This window comes from Microtus oregoni, unplaced genomic scaffold (genome assembly GCF_018167655.1).
Source record: "Microtus oregoni isolate MIOR12 unplaced genomic scaffold, Mior012 000011F_ref0000422, whole genome shotgun sequence".
In the NCBI taxonomy this organism is placed as follows: Eukaryota; Metazoa; Chordata; class Mammalia; order Rodentia; family Cricetidae; genus Microtus; species Microtus oregoni.
Genome location: NW_024543070.1, coordinates 43,953,212 through 43,970,185, shown reverse-complemented (window position 1 = coordinate 43,970,185; position 16,974 = coordinate 43,953,212). Strand labels below are relative to the sequence as shown.

Below are 16,974 nucleotides of genomic sequence, written 5' to 3'. Positions count from 1 at the left end.
ATACGAAAGGAAAACTTTTTAAGAACAAAGGTATAAACAAAAAAAAACCAATGTCCTACCCAAGTTTCTACTAAGCACCAGGAAACGTCCTAGAAAGTATCACTGAATTCATGCTGAGGATTTCTGTTCGCTTATTTGTTGCTGGGCCCTATGCCATACCCCCAGCCCTGAAACTTTCTGTGAAAGCAATTGTGACTCACTTGTTTTTATATACAACTTTGTAACAATGTTGAACTCAAAGTTCAATGCCTGGAAAGAAAACTGAGTCTCAAGTTACTGTGTTGTTGGTACAGGGGCTGGGACCTAGGACATTGTATATGCTAACCCAACAATGTCACTGAGCAAGTCTCTGCCCCACGGCTACTATGTTACAGATACATAAACAGAACTTGGGAGGAAAAAGTATTCAACTTTTTTATTTTAAATCAGACACACTCAAAACTAATACTGTATCTAGAACCGAATTACTTAACTCTCTTATTTGTGCCTTATTTTTGTGATGCTGGGGTTGAACCCTTAGCCTCTCACATGCTACACTGCCGTGGGACAACGATCTTTTATTCTGTCACTTGTATTATTTTTAATAAAATGCTGATTGGCCAGTAGCCAGGCAGGAAATATAGGCAGGGCAACCAAGGAAGAAATAGAGGCGGGGCAATGAGAACAGGAAAACTGTGGAAAGAGGAAAGCTCACTCTACAGTCGTGACCCAGCCTCTGAGGAAGCCAAAAAAGGTACCAAGCCACGTGGCTAACACAGATAAAAATAATAGGTTAATGTAAAATGTAAGAACTAGTTAATAAGAAGCCTGAGCTAACAGGCTAATCAGTTTATAATTAATGTAGGCCTTGGTGAATTTATTTGGGACTAAACGGCTGCAGGACTGGGCAGGACAGAAACCTCGGTCAACACAAATAAGGTACCAAGCCACGTGGCTAACGCAGACAAGAATTGTGGGCTGATATAAATTATAAGAATCAATTAATAAAAAAGCCTGAGCTTTGGGCCAATCAGTTTATGATTAATGTAGGCCTCTCTGTGATTTTTTAACAGCTGCGGGAACTGGGCAGGACAGAAACCTCAGTCAACACTATACTAGTGCTCAACCAACTAACGGACAAACCCAGCCTATCTCCTGCCTGTGCCTTTTCCATCCCATTCATGCAGAGAAGCAATGAGAAATTCAGAATGAGCTGTCTATCGCTTTGGGGTCCCTTTAATGTTAACTGGGACTGGAATACTTCTGACCTCACACCCCTCTTTTGAAGAAATTCTAACAGAGCTGTGCAGAACGCCTCATCTTCTCCAAGACACTCACCTTCTTTACTGCGTGAAAACAGTCGAGAAGTGTAATATAGAAACTGCAGCTTCCGTAGGCAGCGTCTCTGAAATTCCCAAAGTGTTACTCTGTTAATGTTCTACAGCATACTCACCCCAGACAAAGCTGGCTAGAAGTCAATGCACCAATGATCTCTAAAGCAGTCCCAAGCATTTTGTTCCTACAGCTATATCACAACTTTAACTGGGTAACTTTTTCCTAATTCTTTTCTTTTTTAATTTATTTAACTTGATTTTATGCACACTGGGATAAGAGTCCCTGGAACTGGAATTACAGACTGTTGTGAGCTGTCATGTGGGTACTGGGAATTGAACCCAGGTCCTCTGGAAAAGCAGCCAGTGCCCTTAACTGCTAAGCCATCTCTCCTGACCCCTTTCTAATTCTTAAGGGTCAAAATTCCAATAAAAAAAAACTAGAGCAAAAGAGCATCCAAACCTTTAGGTAAAAAAAACAAAAAACAAAAAAACAAAAACCTCTCCACATCTGAGCAAGTGCACAATTAGCCGACAGACAGTCAAATACACCAGCCCTATATCAATCAATAGGAAGAGAGGAAACTCTCCAAGTGCAGTAATACGACTTTGACAGCAACTGTTAATTACTATCATTAATTCCTTAATGTGATCGACAATTCTCCAACCCAGCTAAAGGCTTGCAGATTCAACCTTGCAAAGAATCTGATGCACGATCTCTCTGAGAACCACGGTAGCTGAAGGCCTGCTCTATTCAAGCCTCACCCCCTATCTGAACACACATGCTTGCTTCATGAATACCCTTGACCTGAGCCATCAGAAATCATCCTCAATTGCTCGTCCACCTTATTCATTGAGGTAAGATCTCTCAGCGAACCCAGAGTCCACCAACATGACTGGCCTTGCTAGCCTAGCTTGCTCTAGGGATACACTGTCTTTGTTTTCCAAGGCAGGAATTACAGGCAGGCTGTCATTCCCACCCAGCATTCATGGGTACTGGAGAACCTAAACCCTGGTCTCCAGGCCTGTGTAGCAACTGCTTTAATCACTGAGCCATCCCCTCAAGATGCACACTGGAGGACTCCAAATACAGGAAGTTCAAAAGCAAACAGGTCTAAGACACAGCAGGAAAGGTAACCTAAGAGCAGTCTCCAGGGCAAGAGGGAATCTTTGGGAATAAGAGCCAAGTTCTACACCCAAAAGTGTGGCAGTCACACATACATGTGTAAGACTCAGCTGTATAATTCAGATTAGTGTTTTGTGCTGGGGTTCAGGCTCAGTGGTGTGTGCCCGTGCAATGCCTGAGTTCAACTCTTAAGTGCTGCACACATACATGTGCACATGTACACGTTTGTATGCAATGTCTGTTTACATTAGTGTTTCCTTTCCAAATTCCAAATATGCAACAACTTTAAAAAAAGAGAAAGGGCTATGAACACTGAGCAAACAGTGGGTGAGAGCAGGCACTAAATCTGCTTGTTTGTTTTTATGTGCATAACCTCTGCAGGTCATAGTTCCTATCTTCATTACAAATGGAGGCTTAAGATTGTAAAGGAGACAACAGCAAAGCTGAGAACCAGTTTTCTATCTGATAACCAAAGCGAGCTATTAACAACCACAGGACAGGCATGGTAGTGCATGCCTGTAACCCTAGAATTTCGGAGGTGCAAAGAAGAGGATCAAGGGACAATGCGAACTGCATCTCAAAAAAACTGTATCTCAACAACGACAAAAAACAAATAACTCAATTAAAAAATGGGGTACAAAGTTAAAACAGAAAATTCTCGACAGAAGAATCTCAAATGGCTGACAAACATTTAAAGAAACATTGAGCACATTTAGCCATCAGGGAAACGTAAATCAAAACAACTCTGAGATTTCATCTTACACCTGTCAAGAATGACTAAGATCAAAACTACAAGTGACAGCTCATGTTGGTGAGGATGTGGAGCAAGGGGTACACTCTCCCACTGCTGGTAAGAGTCCAAACTCATACAGCCACTTTGGAAACCAATATGGCGTTTTCTCAGAAAACTGGGACTCAATCTACCTCAAGACCCAGCTCTTGGGCATCTACCCAAAGGATGCTCCATCTTACCACAAGGACACTTGCTCAACTATGTTCATAGCAGCTTTAAATTCGTAATAGCCAGAAACTACAAACAACCTATATGTGCCTCAATCAAAGAATGGATAAAGAAAATGCGGTACATTTACCAAGTGGAGTATTACTCAGTTGTTAAAGACAATGACATCATGAAATTTGCAGAAAAAAAAAAGATAGAACTAGAAAAGACATCATCCTGAGTGAGGTAACCCAGACCCAGAAAGGCAAACATGGTGTGTGCTCACTTCATAAGTGGTATCAGCTGTAAAGTAAAGGACAATCATGCTACAAATCCACAGAACCAACCAAAGAAGCTAAGTAATAAGGAGGGCTCAAAGGGAGACGCCTGGATCTCCCTGGGAAGGGGAAACAGAATATATTTTACAAATGGACTGGGGTGGGTGGGGATGGGAATAGGAGAGATCAAGTTGGTGGAGATGGAGAGGAAAGAGTACTGGAAGAGACACTGGAGGGGGGCATTTGGGGTGAGGGAGAAACCTAGTGTAATGAAAACTCCCAAGAAATCTACAGGGTGACCCCAAGACTCCTAGCAATAGTGCATATGCAGCCTGAACAGGTCATCTCCTGTAGCCAAGACTTCCAGAGGAGGGACTGGGACATCAACCATCCACATAACTACGGACTTACAATTTGTCCTGCATACAAGATATGCTGGGGTAAAGAAGGAGCAGAAATTGAGGGAATGGCCAATCAATGACTGACTGGTCCAGTCTGAGACCCATGCCAGGAGAAGCCCACACCGGACACTGCCTAGAGTGCCAGGATTCGGAGGCTGGACAGCCCAGAGACCTAGGATAGAACCAAACATGACTGGCAGAAAAAAAAAAAGTCAATGTAATGATGCCTAATGATAGTCTGCTATACTCATAGACTGGAGCCAAGCCCAATTAACATCAGAAACATCAGATAGGCTTTATCCAGCAACTGACAGAAACAGATCCAAAGACCCACAGCCAAACAATAGGCAGAGCTCGGGGAATCCTGCAGAAGAGGGAGGAAAGAATTATAGGAGTCAGAGGGGTCAAGAAAACCCACAGAATCAACTAACCAGGGCTCATAGAGGCTCACAGAGACTGAACTGACAGTCAGGGAGCCTGCATGGGGCTGGCCTATGCCCTCTACATATATGTGACAGCTTGGTCCTCTTGTGGGACTCTCAACAGTGGAAGTAAGGGCTGTCTCTAACTCTTGACAGCCTTTGGAACCCCTTCCTCCTACTTGGTTGCCTCGTCTAGCCTTAATAAGAGAGGAAGCGGGGAGCCGGAGAGATGGCTTAGTGGTTAAGAGCACTAACTGCTGCTCTTCCATAGGACCCGGGTTCTGTTCCCAGCACCCATATGGCAGCTAACAGCTGTCTCTGACTCCACATACAGATACACATGCAGGAAAAATACCAATGCAAATAAAATAAAAAAAAAAAATAAGAGAGGAAGCGCCTGCCTAGTCTTACTGCAACTTGAGATGCCATGTTTGGGTTTTACCATGAGGGGCCTGCTCTTTTCTGAATAGAAATAGAGAAGTAGATGGGGGTGGGGCTGAGAGGTAGCTGGTGAAGGGGAGACTGGGAAAAGTGGAGGGAGGGAAAACTGTGGTCGAGGCGTTAAAAAAAATAAAAAATTCATTTAAAAAGATAAAGAATTACCACTAAGAACTTCTTGGTAAGGATCTGACCAAACAGATCAAGTAGGTCTATTTGGTCTATAGATTTATACATTTATACAAATAGATCTATACATTTACCTGAAAGGAATATAAGCTGTATCTCCAAAGATTAATGTTCTATATGCATCTTCTGGAGTCCTCCCCAAATATATAACCTGTATTTGGAAAAAAAGAAAAGGGCAATTTACTTCTAAATGACACAGTTCTGTCACCAAGAAGCAGTTTTTACAAAAGTTCTAGCCTAGCAGCAGAGCCAAGTTCTCAGGCTCCCGGGACCCTAAGTTAATTGTTTGTTTCAACCTTATAAACAGAGGTTTCTGGCCTGCCCAGTCCCACAGCCATTCAGTCCCAAATAGACACACAACGTCTTATATTAATTATAAACTGTTTGGACTATTGCTCGGGCTTATTACTAACTAGCTCTTACAACTTAAACTAACCCATAATTCTTATGTATGTTTAGCCATGTGGCTTGGTACCTTTTCCCAGTAGGCATTCTCATCTTGCTTCCTGTGTCTGGGTAATGACTGACTCTCTACCTCTCCTCTTCCCAGAATTCTCCTAGTCTGGTTGCCCCACCTATGCTTCCTGTTGGGCTACTGGCCAATCAGCATTTTATTAAACCAATATGAAAGACAAATCTTTACAATGAACAAAAGCATTTCCCACAGAACAACCTACCAGGGAAGAGTCCTCCTTGCCACATGAACCCTGAGTGCACCAACACTAAACAACCTGTGCTAAGAAGTGTAGCACTTTAAAAACACATTTTCTTTCTTTCTTTTTGTTGAGACAGTCTCATGAGCTTTGTAGCCCTGGCTGACCTAGAACTCACTATGCAGACCAGGCTGGCCTTAAACTCACGGAGATGCACCTACCCCAGGAATGCACTACCAGACCTGGACAAATCCCCTTCTTTACCAATTGTAGTTCATGCTGAGATACCTTGATTGTGGCCTGGAGTCTTTTCTTCAACTTTTGTATATTGTTTTGAGGTCTTTTCATCTGAGAGCTTTACCTGTATCTCTGAAGAAACTGATCCCATTTTCCCCAGCCACCACTATCTGCAGGGTGTTCCCAAATCCCATGCAGGAACCAGGGACCCACATACATTCAGTTAGACACATATGAAGACAGAAACTAAATTCCAAAGCTTATTTACGGAAAATAGATTTTAAATTACAATAGCAAAAATAAATAAATAAATAAATAAATAAATAATCAAATCTAGGTTAGAAGTATCTTGGTAGCAGAGTGCAGAAGGCCCTGAATTTGATTCCCTAGGTCCGAGAAACAGAATAAAAGGGAAAAAACACTACCAAGTTACTTACAAGCTATTGCTGCTTCTTTTGGTTTTTGTTTCTCAAGATAGAGTTTCCCTGGGCAGCCCTGGCTATCCTGGAACTCTATCTGGAGACCAGGTTAGCCACAAACTCAAAGATTCACCTGCATTTACCTCCTGAATGCTAGGATTGAAGGCCTGCACCACCAGCATCAGCTCAATTACAAGCTTCTGTCTCTAGTGCTTAATACTCTAAGTGAAAGTTGTTCTTATGGCTGGAGGCGTTCTGAAGTGAAGGCTGTGTTTCCTATCACTCAACTCCTGTCCAAGCATAAATGAATGGTTCTACTATGTAGAACCCAATGTACTTAGGATAATAAAGAGCACTTAATAACAGTTCATAAGTAAGTTGACTTTAATGTAAGCCCATCACTAGATTAAAAGCAATTATTCTTTAAAAAAAAGAAAGTAACAAAGCCAGACATGGTGGTGCATGCTTTTAGTCCATGTACTCGGGAGGCAGACAGTTCAATCTCTTGAGTTCAAGCCCAGCCTAGCCTACAGAGAAGAGAGTTCCAGGACAGACAGGACTACATAGAGAAATCGTGTCTCAAAACAAAGATTAAGAGACCACAGCTGGGGACGGGTTCATTTGGTAAAGTGATTACTAAGCAAGCATGAGCATTCGAAGTCGGATCTCCAGGATCTGTGTAAAAGGTGAACATGCCAATGCAAGTCTCTAACTGCAGTGCTGGGAAGCGGACAGGCAGATCTCTGAAGCCCAGTGGTCAGAACAGCCTAGCCAAACTGATGAGCCTCCAGGCTCAGTGAGAGATCCTGCCTCAAAAAAAGGAGGTGGAAAATGAGGAAAACACATACATCTACCTCTTGTCTCTATACATATGTGTATACACACACACACACACACACACACACACGTCAACAACACGTTAATATATTGAGCAAAAATCTTAAACATAAAGCTAGATCTTAGAACAAATAATAAAAACTTGACACCTTTCAGAGGATATTTCAATTATTTTGTTTTAACAGTTATAAATGGCCTGTCTCCCCAATATCTGAACTATTTCTTGCTAGAATTTTATTCCTTTTAGTCTCAAAAGACCACACTTGACTGGATTTGGAATCATCTAGAAGACGCACAACCTCTACCAGTCTCTGAAGCATTTCTAGAGCAATTTAAAGAGAAAAGACTTGTTCTCCAGTGGGCTGAGGCTTCAGACTAGGCAGGATTCCCTGTTCTGTTTCTTTGTCAGCTGAGAAGTGAAGAATCCCAGCCACCTCCCCTATCATAAATTACACTGAACTCTCTTTGACCAGGAGCCAAAATAAATCCTTCTATTACATTATTTTTGTTAAGTATTTAGTTACAGCAATGGGAAAATAATTAACAGAATGCTCAAATATTTACTTATCTTCAGTGACGTTATGAAAAGGCCTACCATAACATCAATCAATTTCAAGAACAAAGAAAGGTATTCTTTTTTATTGATATTTATTGAGCTCTACATTTTTCTCTGCTCCCCTCCCTGCCTCTCCCCTCCCCACTTCAACCTTCCCCCAAGGTCCCCATGCTCCCAATTTACTCAGGAGATTTTGTCTTTTTCTACTTTCTACTTCCCACGTAGATTATATCTATGTAAGTCTCTCTTAGTGTCCGCATTATTGTCTAAGTTCTCTGGAATTGTGGTTTGTAGGCTGGCTTTCTTTGCTTTATGTTTAAAAACCACCAAGAGTGAGTACATGTGATAATTGTCTTTCTGTGTCTGGGTTACCTCACTCAAAATAATGTTTTCTAGCTCCATCCATTTTCCTGCAAAATTCAAGCTGTCATTATTTTTTTCTGCTGTGTAGTACTCCATTGTGTAAATGTACCACATTTTCCTTATCCATTCTTCGGTCGAGGGGCATTTAGGTTGATTCCAGGTTCTGTCTATGACAAACAAAGCTGCTATGAACATAGTTGAGCTCATGTCCTTGTGGCACGATTGAGCATCCTTTGGATACATACCCAAAAGTGGTTATCACTGGGTCTTGAGGAAGGTTTTTTCCTAATTTTCTGAGAAATCGCCACACTGCTGGGATTAAAGGCTCCTGGTTCACTGCAACTTTTATTAGTGATCGAACCAGACATCATGCTGTAAACTCCTGGACATGTGAGACACATCAGATAAACTCTCTCCTGAGGGATGCTAGAATTATAATAAAGAGAACTGCCAAGAAAACAAAGCTAAGACACTGTACTCCTGAATGAATCACCTGAACAAATACACAGAACCAAAGCCCACTAGTCAGTGAGAAGAGCACTGCATACACACGTAATTCAAACTAATGAAATCCAGAGAACCTTCTTTCAAAGTTTCTCTAGCTTTCCAAGACCACCTTCTCTGTATAAAACTATACAAGCTTTTTGCTTAAACATCAATTTAAAGTGATTTTTATTCCGCCAGACTGTAGCTTCATGGTTTCTTTAAATACCAAAATGGTAATGCCCTGATTTCTTTCTAAATTTCAAGAGAAAAAATAGCCTTTTAATTCATTAACTGTGGGTTAGTCTTGGAATACAAGTTCAATTCAGAAGAAGAGAACAACGTAGCATTTTTTTCCTATGGGGGATGGTGAGGGAAAACTCCAGATTCCCAGCAATGAACTTTTAAAAAAGCTGTGGTTTTAAAATCTGTTTGGGAAATGAATACATAGAAATAGATATTATAAGACTTAACAGGATAAATTGAAATAAACTTAGAGATTTAATCTAAGCCCCTGTACATATAACTATTAAATACTTGCTAGCAAGCTGGAGAGATGGCCCAGTGGTTAAGAGCTCTTGCTGATCTTGCAGAGGACCCGGGCTCATTCCCAGTTGGTGGCTCACAACCATCTATGACCCTAGATCCAGGGGATCTGACACCCTCTTGTAGTCGCCACAAACACTGCATGCACGCGGTGTACAAAGCCATAGGCAAGCACTTTTACACATAAAGTAAAAACAAATCTTTAAAAAATGTCTGCTAATATCTGCAGTTTTTCCTTTCACACCTACTTGTCTTTCTGACCCGAAGACCTTCTTCCCACCTGAAGTTATTCTCAAAGTGGCTCTCAGGAGGAACCCTATTAACTGGTTTCTATATTAACACAAATGCTCAGATGAGCAAAAATTATCAAGAATCAACACAATTTCATAATATATCACTGCCGGCTACTTGGACACAAGGAATGCCTTGGCAAATGCTTTCAGGATATTTATATCAGAAGCTATGTATACAGAATGCCCACTCGAATGTCATGATGCTATTTTGAAGCCAAGAAACAGATGATTACCAAGAGAAAGATTAGACACTATGATCGCCAGATTCCAAGACACTCCCAAATCACATTAGCTCCTTGTATTTCCACCCTTAACCTCTCCTCTTGTACAGTAACATGGACAATGTGTGCATTGTCACAAATTACAGAGACAACAAGAGCGTGGGACTGGGGAGAGGGCTCAGTGGTTAGGAGCACCAGCAACTCTTCCAGAGGACCCTGGTTTTACTCGCAACACCTACTTGGTGGTAAATGATCTGTAACTCCAGTTCTAGAGGCTCAGACACTGTCTTCTGGCCTCCAAGGGCACAGGACACATGCGATACAGACACATGCAGGGGAAAAAACACCCATACACATAAACAAATACAAATGTTTAATGGAGGGAACAAAGACCCAGCAGAGAGACTTCTGAGACGGGACACAGAGAATGTGGCTCTGCCTTGATCCCTCACACTGGGTAAAGCAAACTGTCACTTTGGGAACATCACATGGTGAACAGTGTCTCCTGCCAAAGTTCAACAGTGACTTGCCAGAGATGTAAGTAAGCCATCTCTGGAGAAGATCCTCAAGATTACTGAGGACTCGGAGCTTGAGAACCAGACCCACCCAAGAGAAGCCCTCACAACTCCTAACCCAGAGAGTATTTGCTGGGACTGAAGCTCAGTTGAAAGAGTGCTTGTCTTAGAAGCACAAAGTCCTGGCTTTTGTCTCCAGCACCACATAAAACAGGGCAAGGCAGATTCAAAGTAAACCTGGGTAACATGACACCCTTCATCAAAACAAACAAACAAAAACCAGATCACTTCCTATTATTTTAGGTCACCAACTCTAGAGGTGACGTGGGCAGCAGTAGGTTATACAGTAGCAGGCCCAGTGGTAAGGAAAAAACTCAGTTTATAATACTAGATAAAACAACTGCATAAAAATTACTCGTCGTATCATATCTCTGCAATAATCATGTAATTTTCCAGTTGGTTTATGAAAATTACATGACCATTGCAGAGATATGATATGATCAGTAATTTTTATTCAGCAACTGAAGTCCCAAGAAAGTATTAAGTACTTGCAGCAAGATGATCCTTTTTAAATCAATGAATCACAGCCAGCCAAGAATGGTGGTGTGGTGCAGAAACAGAGACAGAGACTGTGGTCCCAGCTAGTTGGCAGGAAGCTTAAGGATGGGAATACAAGGTCAGCTTGAGTGGAACGATGAGACTCTCTGACACAGACACAAAAACAAACGACAGGTCCCATTTAGACCGCCCCACACTACAACCCTTCTTATTTAGTCTTTTTAAGTCTTTGATTACAAGTTCTGGGTCCTGGACCCGTGACCCTGGAATACTGGAAGATGCCACTAGTGACAGAGGGCTTGGTGACCTAGAAAAGGCGCCCCTACTCCATCATGTATGGTTTTAATTCTGACAAGCCCAGCCTCTAGCCACGAAGACCCAACATAACATGTGTTTCTCATTTCTGTTCTTATACACACTTTGAAGCTTCATCTACATACTTAGAGAGGCTCTGATAATGTGTCAAGACCAAACATCACACCAGTCCCAGTTAAGAACAAAAGGCATTTGGAGCCCAACAACAAACACAGCCACAGGAGAAACCAATGAACTATTTGCAAATATTCTTCATGCAAAAAAATGTCACAATGTTTGGAGTCTTTAAAGGCTCCTGTAACTATTTTCACATGTCAGCCAGATGACACAGTCTTTTGTGTGCCAAGAACTTGACTGAGTTAAAAAAAAAAAAAAAGACTTCAAATTACCACAGTATATGCACAAAATCAACAGAAGTTCATATTCAGCTGCGAAAAGTTGCAGAATGTACATAACTCACAGACCCAGATAAAAACTAACAAAAAATGTCACAATTGTTTTTTCTAATGTGTGTGTACACGTGGAAGCTGGCAGACAATCTCAGCTGTCAACCTCAGGCAGGTTGTCTATTGTCTGGCCGATTGTTCAGGCTTATTACTAACTAGCTCTTACAACTTAAACTCACCCATAAATAATTCTGTTTAGCCACGTGGCTTAGCACCTTTCCTCAGTGAGGCACTCTCATCTGGCTTCCTCTGCATCTGGCTGGGGACTGCCTCTCTGCCTTCCCTCTGCACAGGCTCCTCTTAGTCTGGCTACACCACCTTTAACTCCTGCTGGGCTACTGGCCAATCAGTGTTTTAAAACCCACCAAGGCCGGCTGGCCAATCAGTGTTTTAAAACCCACCAAGGCCGGCTGGCCAATCAGTGTTTAAAAACCCACCAAGGCCGGCTGGCCAATCAGTGTTTTAAAACCCACCAAGGCCGGCTGGCCAATCAGTGTTTTAAAACCCACCAAGGCCGGCTGGCCAATCAGTGTTTTAAAACTCACCAAGGCCGGCTGGCCAAACAGTGTTTTAAAACTCACCAAGGCCGGCTGGCCAATCAGTGTTTTAAAACTCACCAAGGCCGGCTGGCCAATCAGTGTTTTAAAACTCACCAAGGCCGGCTGGCCAATCAGTGTTTTAAAACTCACCAAGGCCGGCTGGCCAATCAGTGTTTTAAAACTCACCAAGGCCGGCTGGCCAATCATCAGTGTTTTAAAACTCACCAAGGCCGGCTGGCCAATCAGTGTTTTAAAACTCACCAAGGCCGGCTGGCCAATCATCAGTGTTTTAAAACTCACCAAGGCCGGCTGGCCAATCAGTGTTTTAAAACTCACCAAGGCCGGCTGGCCAATCATCAGTGTTTTAAAACTCACCAAGGCCGGCTGGCCTCGGTCTGAAAAAGCATGGGATAAAACCGGACTCACTGAACATAGCGGACAATAAGGACTACTGAGAACTCAAGAACAATGGCAATGGGTTTTTGATCCTACTGCACGTACTGGCTTTGGGGGAGCCTAGGCAGTTTGGAAGCTCACCTTACTAGACCTGGATGGAGGTGGGTGGTCCTTGGACTTCCCACAGGGCAGGGAACCCTGATTGCTCTTTGGGCTGACAAGGGAGGGGAACTTGATGGGGGAGGGGGAGGGAAATGGGAGGTGGTGGCGGGGAGGAGGCAGAAATCTTTAATAAATAAAAAACAAAAAAACAATGCAAGTGACAAATCTTTATAGTGTACAACAGCATTATCCCACAGCAGTTCCCCTCCAGGTGGGACAGAAACTTCTGTCCACACCTGTCTCTAGGCTAAACACCACACCCAGCTTTTTTATACAGGTCCTGGGAATCAAACTCAGATCCTCAAGTACTTTAGTAATCAAGCCCAGCCACTAACTCACATTGTAAAACTATCAGATGGTATCCAGGTATGGTGGCACAGGCCTGTTAACACTAGGGAAGCAGAGGCACAAGGATGGAGAATCTGAAATCAGCCTGAGCTACAAAGCCCCAACCTGCTTCAAAAGGAAACAAAAACCAAAGACATCAGCTGCCCTTACATTACAATAGCTTTAGCTTGTAATTACTTTTACTTATAAGCATATTATGGCTGGCACTAAGTTCCTTAGCTTAAGTATAAGAACTGTAAGTCAGAATACCAAATCTCTCTACTATCCAGCTGCAATGGCACACACCTTTAGTCCAGCACTTGGGAGGCAGAAGCAGGAGGATCTCTGTGAGTCTGAGGCCAGCCTGGTCTACAGGGTGACTTCTAGGACAGTGAGGGCTGTTACACAGAGAAACCCTGCCCCTGAACAAATAAACAAATAAATACATATGTATACAAAAAATGTGGAATTCCCCTCTGTATGTTGTGAATATGTTTTAGGTTAATAAAAAGCTGCTTTGGCCTATAGCAGGACAGAACAGAGCTAGATGAGAAAACTAAACTGAATGCGGGGAGAAAGAAGGTGGAGTCAGGCAGACGTCACATCACATAGCAGAAAGATGCCAGAACCTTTCCAGTAGGGCCATAGCCTTGTGGCGATACAAAGATAAACAGAAATAGGTAATTTAAGATATAAGAGCTAAGTAAGACTATGCCTAAGCTGCTGGCTAAACAGTGTTGTAATTAATATAGTTTCTGTGTCTGGGCAGTCGGGAAATAAAGTGCAGTCTCTGTTTACAAAAAAAAAAAAAACTCGATGCTTTTTTATTTTTTTCTGATAGTTTCATACATGTATATAAAAATGTTTTAGTCATGTGGCTTTGTTTTTGATTTGTGAAACAGGGTATCACTGTATCACCCTGGATGGCATGGAACTTGCTATGTATACAAGGCTGGTCTCTAACTAAAAAAGATTCATCCACCTGCCTGTCTCTGCCTTCCCAGTGCTTCAATTGAAGGCATGTGCCACCATGCCCAGCACATTCTGAGTTTTTTAAAAGAAAGATCACCATTTTTTTGATATTTTTATTTTTTATGTGCATTGGTGTTTTGCCTGCATGTATGACTGTGTGAAGATGTCAGATCCTAGAATTGCAGACAGTTGTGAACTGCCTTTGGGTACTGGGAACTGAATCCCAGTCCTTTAGAAGAACAGTCAGTGCTCTTAACCTCTGAGCCATCTATCCAGCCCTGTATTTTACTTATTTATTATCTATTTATCTATTTATTAGCATCGAGTCTCATGTAGCCTGTGCTGGCTTCAAACCCCGCTATGTAACCAAGACTTATCATGAATGTTTTATCCTCCAACTCCAAAGTGTTAAGGATTATAAGCAGGTACCACCACACCATGTTTATTCCACATTAGGGATCAAGTCCTAGGTTTGCTGCATGCTGGTCAAGCTTCTGCCAACTGAACTATATATCCCCAGTTCTGGGATCACAATTTTTAAACATGTGTGAGGGTGGAGGACTACAACTATTTAAAAATATTGTTAGTTACATAACCCTGGACGGCTGCTCTTCTCCAAAGGTGGCATTAACTGCTCATTTGGGGTCACTCTGCTTGTTGCTGATAAGAGACCACTGCCCGACCCTAATTTATACACAAGAAACCACCCTGTCTAAAAGCAGGACTGAAAAGATAAGAGCAACAGATTTGCAAACAAGAATCACACATGCTCAAAGAGTCAGTTAATATCACTCAGCTGATATCCCAGGGGCCGCAGACTCTCGGGGGCGCTGACCCGAGTGGACAGAGAAGTAAGCCTCATGAGCTGGGAGCAGCATCTGCCTCCACCCTGTACAGCGGAGATGCTGTGTGTGCGGCGTCTGCCTGTGGGCCTGGCTGCTTGCTATGTTTACAGCCTTTAACATCCAAGGTTTACCCCAGAGTGTTTACAGAGCCTGTTACCATCCCACCTGGTTCTACCCCTATGGTTTCCATTGCCCCATTTGTAGGGCAGGTTGAACTGTAATCTGACCTTCAGCCTCCCCCTATCCTGTCCAGTCCCTCTGCCCTGGAGCCACCTTAACTGGCTACTGAGAGTCCAAAATAATGAAATCACTTAAAAAGTGCAGCAGAGGTCCAAAAGTCCACCACTAAATAAAGTCCTGAAGTTCTCAGCTTGACTGTTAAGGCAATCTCACACTGTGGGATTCTACTCACAGACTGCTGAGCTAATATATTCTCAGGAATTAATTAGGACCATAATTTTCCATATGAATGCTTATAAGTAAGCCATTCTAAAGACTATAAGAACCATTTAAAAAACATACAGTGACAAATATTTACTAGGGAACCTACAAGTTACCAGAATTAGTTCTTCCAGAGTAATTTATTAACCATGGAGGAAAGCAAACTTGCAAGCTATACGATAAGGAGTCTGCTGTGTCATGGAGTCTACACTAGGAGCCTTTGAATTAATTCTATTTATTTATTTATAGAGGAAAATGTTCCAGTCAGCTGGGAGGTGGTGGCCCTGGCCTTTAATCCCAGTACCTGGGAGGCAGTGGCAAGTGGATCTCTGAGAGTTCAAGGCCAGCCTGGTCTACACAGCGAGATCCAGAATAGTCAGAGTTACACGACACAATGAAACCCTGTATTGAAAAGTCAACAAACAAAAAAGCCTTGCCTTCACAAGTATGTGTAACCTAGAAGGTAAGAACCAGTAAGACAGAATAGCAACTGTTTTTAATTTAAAAAGCAGATTTTAAGGCAGCAAGACAGACCAGTGGGTGAAGGAGTTTGCCACCAAGGCTGACAATCTCAGCTTGATCCCTGGGCCCCACACGGTGGAAGAGAACTGACTTCTAGATGTTGTTCTCTGACCTCCAAATGTGTTCCATGGTGTGCACAAGCACATCCACACACAAATTAAGATAAATGTAGCTCAGTGGAGCACTTAACCAGCAGGCATTAAATCCTACGTTCAATCCCAAATTAAGTGTGTGTGAGGGGGGCAGGTCAAGGGAAGCTCGGGGGCTGAGAAGGTGACTCAGTGGTTAAGAAAGCTTGTTGCTCTTCCAAAGGACCCGAATTCAGGTTCTAGCACCCACATTAGTCAGGCCAGGAGGTCCGACACCCTCTTCTGACCTCTGAAGGTCCCAGACAAATACATGGAGCACAAACATACCTGCAGGAAAAAAATCTATAACATACATAAATTTTTTATTAAAAAAATTGGAAATTGACAGGCATTTTGTAAAATGTTGAGCAAATACGTTCAAAACCCACTAACCCTTGTTTAATAACTTTAAAACTGGGGGGCTGGAGAGATGGCTCAGTGGTTGAGAGCATCGCCTGCTCTTCCAAAGGTCCTGAGTTCAATTCCCAGCAACCACATGGTGGCTCACAACCATCTGTAATGAGGTCTGGTGCCCTCTTCTGGCCTGGAGACATACACGCAAAACAGAATATTGTATACATAATAAATAAATAAATAAATATTAAAAAAAATAACTTTAAAACTGTTAATAAAATTGTTTTGTAACATATATATATATATATATATATATATGTATGTTTGTTTGTTTTGATTTTTTGACAGGGTTTCTTTGTGTAGCCCTGGCTGGCCTTAAACTTGAGAGATCTACCTTCCTCTGTCTCCCAAATGCTGAGATTAATGGAGTGTACCAACACTGTCTGGCCTAAAAAATATTTTATTTGCACAACCAGCAATTAAATAGATATGTGTATGTATATATGTGTGTGTGTGTATGCATGCATGTGTGTGCATGTGCAAGCATGTGTTTATGTATGCATATATATGTGCCTCTGTACATGCCTATGTGTACCAATGTGTGCATTATCCACATGAGAGTGTGGGTACACACATGTGCACATATATGCAGAGGCCAGAGGAAGACATCACGTGTCCTCCTGTGTTGCTAACTTACTTCCTTGAGACAAGGTCTCTCACTAAACTGAAAGCTCATTTGTCT

At 42.3% G+C, this 16,974-nt stretch overlaps 1 protein-coding gene across 11 annotated transcripts in view; it reads right to left on the bottom strand.

The window, feature by feature from the left end:
- LOC121453499 (dual specificity protein phosphatase CDC14B-like) overlaps positions 1 to 16,974 on the bottom strand; it is a 75,726-nt gene that overhangs the window by 24,443 nt on the left and 34,309 nt on the right. For all 11 annotated transcript variants that reach the window (XR_005975018.1, XR_005975019.1, XM_041660323.1 and 8 more), the window contains 2 exons: positions 5,179 to 5,255; positions 1,318 to 1,384 (listed from right to left, as the gene is read on the bottom strand). Coding sequence is in view for 9 of the 11 variants with exons in the window: in XM_041660323.1 (XP_041516257.1) it covers positions 1,318 to 1,384; positions 5,179 to 5,255 (144 nt within the window). In the remaining 2 variants the exon portion in view is untranslated. The remainder of the gene's footprint in view (positions 1 to 1,317; positions 1,385 to 5,178; positions 5,256 to 16,974) is intronic.